Source organism: Nymphaea colorata, chromosome 7 (assembly GCF_008831285.2).
Source record: "Nymphaea colorata isolate Beijing-Zhang1983 chromosome 7, ASM883128v2, whole genome shotgun sequence".
In the NCBI taxonomy this organism is placed as follows: domain Eukaryota; kingdom Viridiplantae; phylum Streptophyta; class Magnoliopsida; order Nymphaeales; family Nymphaeaceae; genus Nymphaea; species Nymphaea colorata.
The window spans coordinates 11,944,983-11,961,762 of NC_045144.1; the positions used below are offsets into that span (position 1 = coordinate 11,944,983).

Genomic DNA, 16,780 nt, shown 5'->3' on the forward strand with positions numbered 1-16,780 from the left:
AGAACATGACCATTCAAGCAACTGGAAATATTGCCAGTCATACCTCTTGAAATATCGGCCAGTCAAAGTTTGTTTAATGTACAATGTACACCTCCATGTAAAATACTGGTTCCTGTATGATTATTCCCTTGCTTCTTTCTTTCTTTCTCCTAAAATCACAGATTCTCAACCTTGAACAGATTTGGGTTGTCTCGCTCTCGCTTGGACTTTGGTGAAGGTGCCAGCGGCGTATGAAATGAACCACAAAAAGGGAAGCGCAGGAAGAAATCCACTCAACTCCAGCAAATTACTGTGGGGCTGACATGCACAGAACGGTAAAACAGATGGCTGTGAAGTAGCTTTCAGGAAAGACAGAGTACTTGAATAGGTGGCAACGAAAAGGACGAGTCAATCGATCCCCGTGCAGGTTCATTTGCTTTTTCTTTCTAGAGAATGATTCGACAGGAAACCCAAGCCTCAAGAATCTTGCAGAAGGAATCACCTCTATTTGCCCTTCCTTGATTAACGTACCATACCATTGAACAGAGCAGTTGCCGGTTCTCAGTTCAGAACCTCTCTCTCTCTCTCTCTCTCTAGCGTGAACGCATAAATAACCAGCCACAAGTTCTGTATATATCAAACTACAAAAAATTTTGCAAAGAGTCCTGTGTACGTAGAAAAATCAGGTGCCACGAGAGTTTAGGATTGAACACTCTATACTTTATTCCATGCCTTTGACCTTCATTTCAGGTTTACATTGAAAAGAGATTGTGCCCCGAACACAAATGGCTCGCATCAGATTACACAGGTAAAGTTTAACCTCATTCCAGACACATTCCAGACAGATAGAAGTCTGAATGCACGCATGCACACAGAAACGTCTAACTCAATAAGCATTTCGTTTGTCAAACTTCCAATGCCATGCATTTGTACAGGATAGAGGATCTACAGAGCGTTTCAGTAGTATAACTACAAAATGCGCCTGTTGCATGCGGAAAATGCAAAACTTTGACTAGAAAGGCGTGGAAATAGTGACCGCAATATAGCAGACTTAAACAATGAACTTCACAATGAACTGAACCTGCAAGGGAGAAGATCAAGAGCAAACTCAGCAATCATGGTCTGTAGTATGTACTTCTCAATCTCTAGTGTTGTCTCGAAAGCCTCGATTTCAAAGTCTGTCCATTTGCCCAGTGGAGAGTTCATGTCCCACTCCACAATATCATCCAGAACCCTACCGGCCAAATTTCTATGCTTGCTGACCTCCTCATAAACTTCCTTCCTTAGTCTTTCTTGGCTTAGTGACAGGGATAGTTTTCCTAATGCCCTGTAAATAGATCTACTATACCTACCAATTTTCAGAGCTAAGTTTTCCATCACACAGTCGAACACAAATCTTCTAATGTGACACCCATCAGCTCTCATAAAAACTGTGCTGTACTTACATTTTGAGTGCTTATAAACCATGGTTTCTAACTTTTGAAACAAAAGTGGGTCTGAGAATTGGGGTGGATCTGCACCAAACAATGCGATGTTTTCAAATGTTAGTTGTATACTCGATAAGACTTTCATAACATAGAAAAACTCCATCTCCTCAGAAGATGCAGACGTAACTTCTGATAGAATTCCAAAGGATTCTTCATCGGCAATGCATATTTGACGACAGTCGATATCTTTTCTGCCTCTTCCAATATTACTGCTATTCCATGAGGTTGCTGAATCTACCAGCTCCATGTCAGCATCATATTGCTGCAGTCTCCGTGGGGAACAATCAGTGAAGGACAGGCGGAGGTGAGTAGCTACAGCAGGGACAATTAAGAAAGCATTAATAAGTACAATCAAAAAGCGGTTTCTGGCACCAAAATAAATAAAACTCGTTTTCAACAACCTATCTACTTCAGATGCTTAAATGCTATATTTTTGGGAGAAAAAAAATATAATTTAAAATATGGAATGATGACAACAAAATCCATTTAATAAAGTTAACTGTTCACCTTAAATATTGAACTTTCGTTCTGTAGCAAACTTGAATGGTCATTTTACTGTTGTTTAAGCATAATTACATGAAAAATGATTGCATGAAGGTGTAATTATGTTGAGAAAGGGTGGGAAGACTCAGAACCTTGTCTTTTCATACATGGATGTGTGGAAAGATACTAAGATACTGAATCTTTTCAATGAAAAAGTAAATGATTCTCTTAAAGCAACGAATTGTTGCTCTCAGTATATTCTGCTCAAAATCAGCTCATTATTTTTGTATCGACCTCAAGTGTGCTAAATATGGTAAACAGAGAACCCATAACCACGGCATGGAAAATGAAAATTGTTCGGCCAAAGAACAAAAACAAAACAGATGAAATATTATAGCAGAGTCGTCAAACATCAAGGACAGAAACATCAGCTTACTTGTTCAAAGACCTTGCAAAAACAATCCGATATGAGAAATAAAATTTCATATGCAAACACGTATCATGTAAGGAGCTCAAAATAGCAAAAAACCATGTATTAAAACTTGAAATACAAGAGAACAAAATAATATCATACCTCCACAACCATCATTGCTCTCTGATGAAACACAACTCTCATTGGAGAAGGATGCATCAAGAATTGATACAGGACTTGGATGAGCACAATCATTTGGAAATGGAAATCTGGAAAACTTGGTTTTTCCATCAGATCTTATTGAACTCTCATGATCATTTCTATTTTCGCATGGAGATCCTGCAAATGGTTTTCTGTTGCCAACAAATCCCTGCGCAACCTCCTGGAGAAGAAAAAGGTTATGTGATGTTAACATCCACATCCCTAGAGAGGTTACTGCACATGACTGTTGATCCGATCATCTCCCTCTCTCTCTCTCTCTCTCTCTCTCTCTCTCTCTCTCTCTCTCTCTCCCTCATGCGGATGTAAAGCAGAAAAATTTAAAGTAGAACCATAAGCTTCATTGAAAAGCACAAGATGAGAATTGAGGAACTCGATGCACCATTTTTTTTTCATATGCTTAACAAGAAACCGTGGCTAACCTGAGGACTTTGGGCCTCGATCATTCCATCAGAAGTTGACGAGCATTCAGTTTCTGCAAGATAACCAACATGCATACTATCGCCATCAGGATACCCCAAAGAAGTAGCCCTTTGCAGTTCCTCAGATGCAGATCTCTTAGCAGTCAAGGCAGATGTAAGGTCTTGAAGTACCAAAAAAGCAGTTGGAGATTCTAGAGGAGCTTCAGAATGCCTCATGGAACAAGTTTCAGGCAAAAGCCTTGACAACTCAATCCCATCACTGCAGGTCAGTTCTTTTAGTTTCTTTTCTAAAAGAGCACTTAAAGAGTCTCCTTGCAGTTCTTTTGATTCCTGAGATGTCAGCTTTTTGGTATTTACATTGGAGCATCTCTTCTTCTGTTGAAAGCTATTTCGTGACTTACTACAGTGATCGTTGGTTGATTTGGAGGCAGCACAAATAAACTCAGCTTGACTGTTCTTCCCACCTTGCTGGTTCGGAGAGACAGGTAGTGGCGGCTTCACAGATGACGTGAATGTGAAGGAGACTGTATTTTCATCACTACCATTAGTATCTATATACCCCACATGAACAGGAAATCCATGCTGATAACACGTATGTTTTGGTCGCTGCGTTCTGAGACTGGTTGGAGCCAAGGGATGATCTTTGGAAGCATTACTTCTGCTGCCAGTATTCGAGAGTTTACCCTTTCTTCCATTTGGATGCACCGCAGAACCCATGATTCCAGCTTGAGAAGCACACTCCACAGGTCTTTTTCTACAATGCAAAACATTCGCTTTTGACAATGGATCATCCCTTTTGTCAATGCTGTAGTACTTGTTTTTAACTTCTTTTGCACATGACCCGCTTCGTGCCAAGCTGCTCAGATTTCTGGTGAAAGCAGCACTCTCCTTTGAAGCCTCGCAAGATGAACATCGCCTACTGTTTTTATTGGCATGTTCATATGTTCTATATTTGCTGCAGAAAATCTGATTCTGCTTCCTGCTGTTCAGCGGAAGTAAATCAGGGGATAAGCTGGCCTTAACATTTGTTCGCCCATGCTTCTGAGAGTTACCTTTCTTATCTGGGACGTCCGGCTTATGCTCTTTCTGATCGAAAGGCCTCCCGGTGCCCATAATCTCAACGCTTTCTGCTATTCTCTTGACATTGGGCTTGAGCTTCTCTTCATTTTTCTGAACATCTGACCTCCCACTTTGCAAATTTCTAGCAATCCCACTGTCTTCCTCAGGAGGAAACCAAGAGCAGGACTTTTTCTCACTATAACCTCCATTATGACTTATATTAGCATCTGAATAAGAGGAAGAGAAGGCTATAGATTCTTGGTCGTCAATAATAAAAAAATCCCTCAAACACTCAAAGTCATCATTCAAACTGCTCATGTAGCCCGTTTCTCTATCTGCCTTCTCTGCACATGCCAATTGAGGTTTCGTAGAGCAAGGGAGAGCACATCTTGTTCTGCTAGAGGCAAGCAATCCAGGTTCTAAAATTTTGGTAGCAGCTTCCATTAAGCGCACGGCATTTCTACCATGAAGAATGCCAGAGCTTTCAACAGGAGTGATGAGCTTCTGATGCTGCCTCCTTGAGCGGGAAACTGCACTTTTAAATTGAAAAGGCTCCTTTTTCGATTTGGTAACTGGCCGCCTCTCAAAGATCCCTGTTTTCTGTAGCTTCTGAGGTCTACACTCCACCAGTTTCTTTCCAGATATTGGGCATTGATCATCATAAAGTGAATCGGATGTCTTTCTCTGTGTTTGGAGCTTCTGTGGTTCCAGTGAAGCAGGTTCTGAGAAGCCTCTTGTCGGCATTGTCTCCAAACCCATTAACCGGCCGATGGCGCCTGGAAAACGGACGCTAGTACGCATATTTTCAGCAACTTTTGAAGAACTGCCATCGACTGCTGACTTTTTCGTGTCTGGAAATCCACCCCTATTTTCATCAGCAATCTGTTGGCAGAAAAGGCTTTCAGTAAACGAAGAAATATCACTTGAAAATCAACCAACTTCTGAAGCATGGTCATAGGAGCAGAGATGGATGAAGTTACAAACCAGAAGCAGCTTAGCCATGGGAAGCTTGTCGTCGCCGAACTTCTTGGATGCCTTCTTGGGTCTCGCTGGATTACCAAAAAAGAAAAAGATAATAAAAACCAAAGAAGTCACAACTAGTCATTCACGAGGCACAAAAATCATGAACCGCAACAAACGTAACCTCTCTCGCTTCTTTCGTTTCATGTGCAAAAAGGAATCGTACCACTTAATGTAATGATTTGGGAAAAGGTAGTGTTATGAAGAAAAGCTTAAACCAAGTGCATTTACTAGAGCACTTCACCGAGAAAGAAATGAAGTGCAAAATAATAGCAGCCATTGAATGCCTAGAACAAATTAATCATTAAAACTAGCGCAAATGTCCATAAAAATAAGAAAGAAAAAAGTGAATGATATGCCGTCAGAAAGAACTCAAGACATAAAAGAGAAACAGAACTTAGATTATACCAGCGGAAAACAAGTTGTACCGGAAACCAAGTTATGTAAAAGCATTAATTTTTAGAAAATCTGAACGGATGATGAACTAAAATCTTGTCGTTCAAATATCTATAATAGACGGAGATTTTTCTAATAAATATGACAAAAATAAATACGGTACTTATTCCGTAGCCGGCAAACAGTGAAAAAAGAGCAGCGAAGAATCCAAGTGAACTAGAATCACCACGAATTACTTGAAGGTAAATAAGTCTCCACACCAAAACAAACTCCCTGCACTCAGTGTGAAGAAGGGTATCCGACCAAACAAATGAAAACCAGAAGAAAAAAAGAAGTGGAAAAAGAGAGCAGTGAGAAGGGAGAGAAGACGAAAAACCCGGCGCTAAAAAAGCCATAAACAGAGAAAAAATGTACCTCCAAGAAGGAATCTGTTGGAAAAGAGCTTCTTCCGAGCAAACCTCCTGTTCCAGTCAAAGAGTTGAAAGAATATACCAACGCAACCAGCAGGCTTAGAGCGTGGTTTCTCTGCCACAGTCAAAGTTGAAAGCATCTTTCCCGGCCTCTCACCCATTTCAAAACCTCCCCAAGGCCTTTTCTCCTCTCTCTCTCTCTCTCTTGACAACTAAGAGGGGAAAAATTGAAGATATTGAACAAAAGGTTATCCTTCAAAAGACACAAACCACTTTAAGAGCTACCCAGATTCCTTCATTGAAAGCCTGAAAATGTGAAAGCCATTCAATCCGAAGGACCAGTTTTATGACATGCAGAGACAACAGAGATTGCTCTCAGATAAACCACATGCATCTATCTGCCAAAAAGAATATGAGAGAAAAAGCGAAAGGCAAGAATGAACTAGTTTGTAGAAAGTGGAAGCTTTTCCCCTAGAAAGCTAGGGTCTAAGAAAAGATGGCCCAACAATAGGGTTTAAACATCTCCAATCAACTTTTTTCTGCCTAAAAGAGAGAGAGGGAGAGGGACTGAGAGAGTAGTTCTGAAATGACGGGCATCCTTCTTCAGAAAAGAGAAGCAGAGTATGCCCAAACCATGAACTTCAAATCCTCCTCAAAACCAAATATATTCTTTTGTGCGTAATTCCTGCACAGAGAGAGAGGGAGATAATTGAAATGAAGGCATCGTCTTCAAGAAAGAGAAGCAGAGGAACCCGAAACTATGAACTTCAAGTCCTACTCAAAGCCAACTACATTCTTTTGTGCGTAGGTCCAGCGAACACATACAGACAGACGGGGAGGGAGGGAGAGTTGTTTTAGGCCATGCGGAGAAAAACAAACATAGAGATAGAAAGAGAGGGTGAAGCAAATGAGCGACGACTAAGGGGAGATAAGACAACCAAATCGGAGGAAATAGGAACAAATTATGGAGATATTCATCCCATGAACAAGCCAAATTTTGGTGGAACCGTGAACCACATTACTACTAAGTTTAGCTTCCGTAAGAGCAGCAATGGCAGATTCTCTATCTCATATAGGCATGGATGTAGTAACAGAGAGAATGAGACGGAGCAGCAGGGAGGGTAGCGTGCAAATTGGACGAAATTACAAATGGTTAATGTGCGCGTATCGATGACTACAAAAAATTCTTTGCCCGTGAAATATCGTTAAATTACACACGCGCCACCACAGATCACGAGTGGAAGGCCGTCTCTCGCCCATGGCAGATGGTTGCCCGCCACTGGGCCTTCGTCGGTTTGCAATATCCGCTTGTGTCGTGACTCGGTCCAAGCCGCCTACTCCTGTCGCCGATACGAATCGGCGATGAAGCAGATCTATCTAAACTTGGAATCGGATCCGACCGATATCGCCAGTAGCTTAGTAAGATGTAAACCCACCATCTTGATATATAGCTTTATCTAGGCTGCACATCAGCCCAGTCGAGCTATTGTTCAACTCGACTCCAATTAGAAAATTTGGGTTCGATGAGACATGTTCGAGGACTCAATGATGTAATGTCGAGTTCAAACTCAACTCGTTTAATTCATTTATGTTATCAACTCGTTTAATTCATTTATGTTAACTATGTCTTGTTTCTTTTAATTTGTTTAACTCGTTGAACTCCATTAACTCGTGGATTCCAACTACGGTCCGTATCTGAATGAAATACAAGTGGTTGCACCAAAAAAATGCATTTGATGGTTTGGAGATGTTTTTTTCTCTTTTGCATAATGATTCGGATTTGGATCAGTTGAATCACGGTCACCACATCAAATGATTGATTTTGCTATTTGGCTGGATTACATATCATGACTTTTTATAGTATAGTTTTTTTATAAATAGATAAAGAAGGTAAGCTTGCAGGACTTTATTTTTTTTTTTTCATCAACTAAAATTGAATAACATGTAATATGAGTAGTTCGGTATGTAATTAGTCAGGTTTATTATATTTTACAATTCAAAAAATAACAAACTTCAATATTAAGCAATACATGATAAAAAAATGCAATTACTTAACGATCTTAACTAATTCTACGAGTCTTGACTCGTCACCTAGTAAATGAATGATTATAGCTGACTTAAAGACTCCTTATTCCGACAAACGAGTTTGCCCACTATGCCCTTTTAGCTCCATTCAGGAGTGATTACATCTACCGCCTGGATCTTGCGTTTAGTCAAATGTGGTACGATATTCGTGCTACGGTTTGAAAATGGCCGGATCTTTATGCCAACATCTTTGGGTCGGATTGAAAAGGGATCCCACGATCCAATTTGTATGGATGGTCGTCGGTCGATACTACCCACATCCACAACCTCCTTTTTCGTCAGCTATCTCTTCAGCTGCAGAACAAATCTAGCCAACTCCGACTCGCTTGTTAGAACTTAGCTCGTTTATAAACAAGTCGAGGAATTGAGTTCAAATGTATATTCAAAATGTTAAACGAGTGGTTGTAAGAACTCAACTCTGCTTTACCACACAATGAGTATTGAATTATAATGAGAAAATTAATTAAATAAGTATCAATTAAACTAGTTGTTCAAATTAAACGAGTTAATAGAGTTACACAAGTTAAAAAAAACCAGACATGTTTAACATAAACGGATTAACCGAATCAAGTTCGAGTTTAACGTTGTATTGTCGAGTGGAGCTTGAGCTCATTTTGTCAAGATCGAGTTTTTTGAGACAAGTCGAGCTCAAGATGGCATAATTCAACCTTGACTCGGCTCATGTGTAGCCCTAATAACAATGCAGACATCATTCTACATGTAATTCTTAAAATATTAAAAATTTTCTCTACAAGATTATAAAATTTTTTCTATTTAAAATCCGGTTACGTAGGATTTTAAAACACTATGTTATCTGACAGACCAAAGGGCGATCAACTAATGTTTCATTCCCACGTATTTTCAAATTCTATATAGTTTATAATAAAAGTGGGCAGACCATCTCCTAACAGCGTTGCACCGGAAGTTCGCATATTGATTCCCAAGCCATGTGTACATTTTCCACGTGCATATTTCACCCATATGCTTACAAGCCAAATGGCCCAAATCCTATGAAAAATATCTGAAGCACAAGAAGGCAAACGCCTAAGTCTATATAGTGAAGATATTGAGCTCATTATCGAAGTTAGAGTCTTACAAAGCTAAGACTTGCTTCTATCCCCAATGCTTTTGAAATGAGAAAGAAATTGTTAAAATAAAAGGGAACTTTAAGCGTATTCTTGCATTTCAGGTGCAAGAATAAGTGGATCGAGCATCCATTTGTTTGAGCTTAACTAAAATGATGGAATTAATGCCGCTCAGTGGCAAGGAAGATGTAGCTACTACCGTCCAACTACTGAATGAAACAAACAATTAAACATCAAAATGTGGGGCCAGAAAAGTTTGAGATGAACCCCGGGGAAAGTGGCAAACGATTACTGTTGCCGACCTATGCCGGCCAAATTCACATGTCATTCTAAGAGTGTATATATATTAATTTCAAATGAAAATATAGAGAAAATTTTCTTAGAAATACTTCCTTACACAAGAAAATTCAATTTTGATGTACACATCATTTTGAGCTCTGTTGATTACCAGTACATTTCTTTATATATATATATATATATATATGTATATATATATATATATATATATAAGAGATAGAATGTTTCTTAATTGGAGGTTTCAAATATCAGACCAAAAAATAATAGACAAAATTGATCCTAAAAGACACAAATACTGAATAGAACAGATAGTTCGAACAAAACATAAACAAACACCATACATAATAAACAGAAATGACCAAGGAAGACACAAACATTAGATAGAACAGATAGATCGGACAAAACAGAAACAAACGTCAGACAGGATGGACGAACAAACATGTGTGAAACAAACGCTGGACAAGAAGAACATAATACTCTGTTATTAAAATCATCAAGTGGACAAGAAACATCATTGCCCATGAAGACAGACAGTAGTGTGATGGACTAGACATTCTGTCTGTCCTGTCTCAGTGAACATCAATCAAACGACCTCTAAGAGTGTACATATATAAATTTCAAACGAAAATATAGAAAAAATTTTCTCAGAAAGACTTCCTTACACAAGAAAATTCAATTTTTTTCAAAAAATCAAAATGACAAAATCATGTGTATATGAACTTCAACTCTTGAACTGCGATTTCAAAGCCACTAACTGCATCTTCATAACCTCTATTTTTTGCTTGGCATTTTCAAGTTTGATGCACAAATTATGTGCATACGTTGTTGAACAAATCAAATCAACAGAGGAACTGTTCCAATTTCTCAAGTACTTCCAAACTTTCGATGAAGAGATGAACTCTGTGATGGATTAAAGCCACATTTGATTAATAGTATATCATATTAAAACTAAACAAATATACCTCCCTCTCTTTCTATCTATCTCTATCTACCTATCTATGGGCCCATTAAATTCCTCTTTTGCCCTTTCCTCTTTATACAGCTAAATTTGATCTTTGAGCTTGCAATAAAAAATGAAACATAACACACAAAAGTTCAATAACAAATGTGTCAATTTTCAAAAGCCAGAAGTATGAGTATGTAGATAAGGAGTATAAATGACCTTTCGTATTTCACCAAAGGGCAGTTTTCAACTGCTGTCGGGCCACTAGCCATTAAGTAAAATTGATTGGAATGCAAAGCTTCCAAAAAGCAAAATAATGAACAGAGTAGTTGCCAAAAATGTCCAGAGAAAATGTCCAGAGCAGTGCTAGGTCGAAGCACCAAGAAGCCCATTCCTTAACATCCTCTTGTTATAATCCAATTTCATACAACGATTCTGAAAAGAGAAAAGATTATAAATGATCAGTGCCTTTCACCTTCCATACACTTGATCTTAGAAAGAGAAAGCCCCAACCAATTACATCAATAACTAGGGCCCGGTAAGAAATCAAGCTATAGATGATTAAAGAAAAAGAAAACCAGCTGTTACACGTGGTAATTCCCAAATTTGAAGCAAGAGATTGAATTATGAGAGTAAAGATGAGGCCGATCAAAATCATCGAAAAGCTGCAACAAAGTTTTTTATTTCCACATCAACTTTGCATAAGAGAAGAAACAACAATAATAGGAAAGTCCAATGAATTATGTACATCATATTAGTAATTGGCCCCAACCTGTAGGTCAATTTCTACCGCTCACCACCATGCCAAGAGCACCAAACAAAGAAGAAGTTAACAAGCTTAGACAATTTAATCCGGCAAAATCAATTTCACATTAGTTTGAGGAAAGATTACCGTTTGCAAATCAAGATAGTCCAAAGATACAAGAAACCCACATCCTATGTATGTCAAGAACTTCTTCCATGTTGATGCCTCTTTGACCTACTAAAACTGACAAAAATTTAATGCATTGTACATTTACAAGAGATAAAGAGAGAGAGAGAGAGAGGGAGAGAGAGAGAGAGATAGAAAAAACTCTTGTTTGGAGTTCTAACACTGATATTCTCTTGAAACAATATTCTTCAATTACAATTAATCGAACACATATGCACACAAAGACATAAATTTGTGAAAAAAATTATATATGGACATAAGCAGAACCATTTCATTTTTTGTTTATGTTTCTATTACGACATAAGGTAATTACAAAGAGAGATAGATTATTACATCGTTAATTGTGTTTAACCTAATCATTGAATTCCTTATGGAGCTACTTCTCTAGCCTGCATTTCTACCTGGCAGAGACACAAAAAATTCATGTATAACAAATTACTGATGATGAAGTAGGTTAGTCAACATTCTAAATCATGACTAGAGAAAAAGTGACAAACAATAATCAATATGACAAGCATTAGATGCAATGAGTAAAGCTAGAAATCTAGCTGAAGTTTTCAATTTTTTCATTGGAGATTCTAGATCAGTTTTACAGAAGCTAACTGTTAAAACTATTCTAATGTGTGCAATTACCTACCTTGTTTTAATCCTGACACCATTTGTGGTATTTGTAAGAACTACGTATCCATAACTATATGCACGACTATAGCAACTGAGTTATCTTTTCTGAGGCTACCAACACCCCAATATAGACTGCATCCATCATTAAAAGTATTGGTAGTGTGAAAGTAATAAAAAGGTTTTTAGGCTTTCCGTAGAATATTTGACTTTTTGAGTAAGTAGAAATTAAACACCCATCTCATGGTTTAGAATGAACAAAAACACCTTATATATGCACGTGTATATGTCTTCCATACTTGCCTTCAGTATGGATTTGATCTCTCTAAGTTCCAGTATGGATTTGATCTCTTTAAGTTAACTAGACACACAATTGACCAATGACTAAACATAACATAATATGTTTTAGTTGTAGAACATACATACATCTGGTATCCTCTTGTGAACCCCAGTTTCCTTACACGGCTCCTTTGTTTTCTGCTATAATTATTTTCCAAAATCACACCCGACATGATGAAAGGATCTACTCATGCTCGAACTATCTAAGCTGGATTAGAGCTCGTCTACTCAATAATTTGATGATCCATAAAAATTTCAAAATTTGGAAAATAAGGAACGCACATATTTCATATTCTGGTGCTTCCAACGCTTTCTTCAAGAATTGGGAAAATATAAGCTTAGTACTTTCTCCTGTTATCAGACATCGATAGTTCATTTTGCCATAATAAAAATGAAATAAGTGGAGGAAGCAACAATTCATGCAAATGTTTCATTGATTTGAGAACAAACTCAAATCAAAATGACCACTCTTTTCTAAGAAAGATCCAATTGATGGAAATGTTGTATGTTCTTCAGAAATCATCAGGAAAATATCAATGTATACTCTGTAAATGAGATCTAGACAAAAGAAGGTTAGTGGAAAGGAGAAGGTGGAACAACATAATACCTCTTCATTAGAAGACAAGGCAATGATAGCTGAGATGAAATCTGACGATGCCTGATGCTTCAATCGAAAGTGTGGGTAACAAGGAGTGCAAGCTTCATGGTTCGTTGGTGCCTGATGGTTGGATGTGAAATGAAAGAAATAAAGTCGACATCTGTTCTGGTTATTAGAAGGGCAACGATGAGAAACACCGGAACACAAGGAAAAAGTATGGGAAATGAATGTATGAACAACAAATGAACGAGCATTGACCATACTTTGCCTATTTGTCAGAGAAATTAGGGGAAAGAAAAAAAAGTTTGGGAAATCAATGTTTTGGACAATAAACAAGCGAGGATCAAGCAGACAAAGGATGAAGATATGTTCCAATACAACAAAGCAAATTGGGGGAAATATTTTTTGTGAAAATGGACACTCAATTTCATCAAGACGGCATGTTTTGTCTTCCTCTCAATGGGCCCAATGGCAGCTCACATTGCCCTCAATTTTGAAGCTTTAGGCTTAACATGGTAATAAATATTAACCAAGATAAAATGGAGAAAAAGCATTAGAGATTAGTTGCTGGTAGGGAGGGATGGAGAGCCTAAGAAAAAACATGAGACCTCAACAATCGGGGAAAGAAAGATATCTTGCTTTAACCCACAGGAAAAGAAAAGGGTGTGCAAAATCCTTGGAGAAACTTTGGCATGTTTTCCTAATATCATCTATATGAGCTATGAGTCACTCTCGACATGTGATATCACTCATGTCAGGAGGGACAGGTTGTGGATCACCAATTTTGGTGTAGTGACATGAATCAATTGGATTCAGTTTTGATCTCTTCTGATTACTGGCAAGGTGCAGATGGTGGACCAACTCAATACAAGGGAAACTGGTTGCTTCTCGATCACTTATGAAAATAATTTTTGTATCGAGAAGATTTTGAAAAAAAATTGTGACATAGAGGTGTAAGGGCTGAGAGAGAGTTATGTGCATCCCCCCATGTACACAACGAGCGTATATGGGTGGACCCTACTACGTATATAGAAAGTTTTAGTATTGACGTTAATGAATGAAAAGTTATATGTGCATATTTAATTGAATGTTCTTATAGGGTGAACCCTACTGCATATATAGAAAGTTTCAGTAATGACCTTTGTTCCAGAAAAGATACATGTGCATATTTACTTGAATGCCCTTGCATTGCACAAACACAATATATGTACTTAACATGCATTTCTTGATGCTGCATGCATTCCTTCATGCAAAGGAAGACACTCACGAAGAAGAAAAAAATAAGAGATGTTCCAGCTGAAGGAAGGAAGGAGAGTGGAGGTTGCTGGTGAAGAAAGCTTTGAAGCAGAAATGGTGGGAATGGCAACAAAAAGAAAGGGCGGAGAGTTCACAACGATGTCGTCGTGATTTTTTGTTCGTTAACGTTAAATGACAAATGCAATGGCTTCATGGTTTTTTTTCAATGGTTGGACATTTGAAGAAATCAAATGAGCACTTCCTAAGGATTAGAAGGTGAAGGTGATGGTAGAGCTGAAAAAGGAAGAAAATGTTGATGTAATAGGTACAGTGTCATACAACTCTTAAAGACAAAATAACGAATATATCCCAGTTCATGTGTTGGACAATGTTATGACGTAACGTATTTGAGATAGTTTGTGGATAACAAATTCAGGGCATAACAAATGCATGAGATAACAAATTCATGGGATAAGTTTATACATCTTAGTTTATCTCATTATTTTGTAACCATTCCTCTCGTTATTGATCAATTAAATGAGCGAAGATGCATGTACAGAATAGGCAATAAGTAAACAAAAATGAAATAATGTGATCACGTAACAAAAGGAATGACCACAAAATAATGAGATAATAATAAGTTTACCAAGAAGATCAGGAATGATAATGAGAGAAAGAGATAACAATGCATCTTCAAGGGATAGCAATAACTAAATAGTGTAAGACAAGGTTTGTTATTGTTCGGCAAACTTTATGATGGGATAATGTTAAATGTGATTTGATGGAAGGAATTTATGTGTGAAATAAATAATTCGTAAGATAATGTTAAAATGTTATTTGATCGACAAACTTTATGCATTGCAGATGGCACAATGTATGAAATATCTACATCATCAAATGGCAACGAACAACAGATTGAGTCCCTCTATGAGCAGATGAAGAATCTCGAAGAATAGAGTTTGAGATGGAGGATCCCAAAGAACGAGCTTCTGTTGTAGGAATGAAGTTTGAGACAGAAGACACAACATACAATTTCTACAATTGTTATACTTTCTGCCACAAGTTTAATGTAAGGAAGGGTAGGATGGAGAGAAATGCATAGGGCATGGTTGTAAGAAGGTTATATGTTTGTTCAAAAGAAGGATGGAAGATGTTAGTTCCATGTGTAACCAAGCACAGGATTGATACAAGGTGCAGTTATGATGCCAGTTTGGAGCTTGCAAGGCCTTCAAATGGAAAATATTGTATTTGCGCAATGATGATTGAACACAACCATCTATTGGCACCTTCTTGCATGAGCCGCATGTTGAAGTTGCATCCCAAATTGTCATTGTGACATTTTAAAATAAGTGAATTGGCTGATAATGTAGGTATACCGCCAAGGAAGACATATGAGATGTTTGTTAAAGTAGAAGGCGGTCGTGAGAATGTTTTATTCACACACATGGATCATAGAAACCACTTGAGGAGAAAGAGAGCAGAATCAATGAAAGAAAGAGAAATTATGGCATTGGTCAAATCCATTCATACAAGCTTAAACAAAGACATAGGTTTCTACATCGCCATTCAGATGGCCGAGGATGGTTATGTTTATAAATGTCTTTTGAATAGACCCTAGGTCTAGGTTAGATTATGGATGTTTTAGAGATGTGCTTATTTTTGACACAACTGTTAAAGTAAATACCTACAGCTGGCCCTTTGCACAGTTTGTAGGGGTGAACCATCACTCGAAAGGTTGCATTTTTGGTGGTGCATTCTATTTTGACAAGACCACAGAGACATTTGAGTGGTTGTTCAAGGTATTCACCAAGGTCATGAACGGAAAGCACCCCAAAGCTATACTGACAGATGGTGACAGCTCAATAGCAGTTGCAGTGTCCCCCGTATGGCCAGAGGCGCATCATCGTTTGTTTTTGTAGCATATATCCCAAAATGCAATGAAGAACATAAGACATATAATGAGTTAGAAGACAGTCTTTAAAAAGAGTGTTGCAAATTATGTCCTTAAGTGCGAAAATGATGAGACATTTGACTGTGTGTGGACACAAATGATTAAAGCATATAGCCTACAAAAAATATGTGGCTTCAAAAATTATATTATAACAAAGAAAAGTAGGTGTTAGCATATGGAAGACAATACTTCTATGCAGACTGATAACAACATAGATAATAGAGAGCATGCATGTTGCACTGAAAAGAAGATCACAGTCTTACTTACAAATATCTTTTATTTATGGAACACTGTGATAGATTTTTGGATGGTCTTAGGGTCTATGAGTTTAAAGAAGACATAAAAGTATTTGTATGTTGGGCTCAAAGTTTAGGTATGAATATCATTGTTCGAGCTTAATTGTATACATACCAACTGCATTTGAATGGTTTAAGGAAGAGGTCATTCAAGCGACTAACTGTGACATAGAATTACATGAACAACAATCAAGTAGTTGGGTATATCTTGTGATCAAAAGGGAGAGAGATTCGACTAAGTTCAATGATGTGTTTGTGACCTATGACATTGAAACAAAGGATGCCGAATGTTTGTGTAAGAAATTTCAATTTAAAGGTATTTTGTATTGTCATGCTCTAAAGATTCTTGATCGAGAGAACATTCAGGAACCGCTAGAGAGATACATCCTAAGTAGATGGACCAAAAATGCACAGTTGAAGGTAATGAAGATATCTACCAGAATTCCTTTCTCTAATATTCTTAAGTTTCGCAGCCTGTCCTGCTACCAACATCTATGCAGGACACTGACATATG

General features: G+C 37.8%; 1 protein-coding gene across 1 annotated transcript; it reads right to left on the minus strand.

The window, feature by feature from the left end:
- Nucleotides 1–677: 677 nt before the first annotated feature.
- On the minus strand, nt 678–7,009 carry LOC116258152 (uncharacterized). The gene is made up of 5 exons (XM_031635301.2): nt 5,892–7,009; nt 5,046–5,110; nt 3,003–4,943; nt 2,524–2,743; nt 678–1,778 (listed from the first exon to the last, which is right to left on the minus strand). Exons 1-5 carry the CDS (start codon nt 6,046–6,048, stop codon nt 1,045–1,047), a joined length of 3,117 nt encoding a protein of 1,038 aa, XP_031491161.1. The 5' UTR covers nt 6,049–7,009; the 3' UTR covers nt 678–1,044.
- Between the last annotated feature and the right edge of the window lie 9,771 nt (nt 7,010–16,780).

Coding starts and splice junctions, on each gene's coding strand:
- LOC116258152 (XM_031635301.2), bottom strand. CDS start 6,048: ATGGGTGAGAGGCCGGGAAAGATGCTTTCAACTTTGACTGTGGCAGAG. Junction 5,111..5,891: donor CAACAGATTCCTTCTTGGAG/GTACATTTTTTC, acceptor TTGGTAATCCAG/CGAGACCCAAGAAGGCATCC. Junction 4,944..5,045: donor CCATGGCTAAGCTGCTTCTG/GTTTGTAACTTC, acceptor TTCTGCCAACAG/ATTGCTGATGAAAATAGGGG.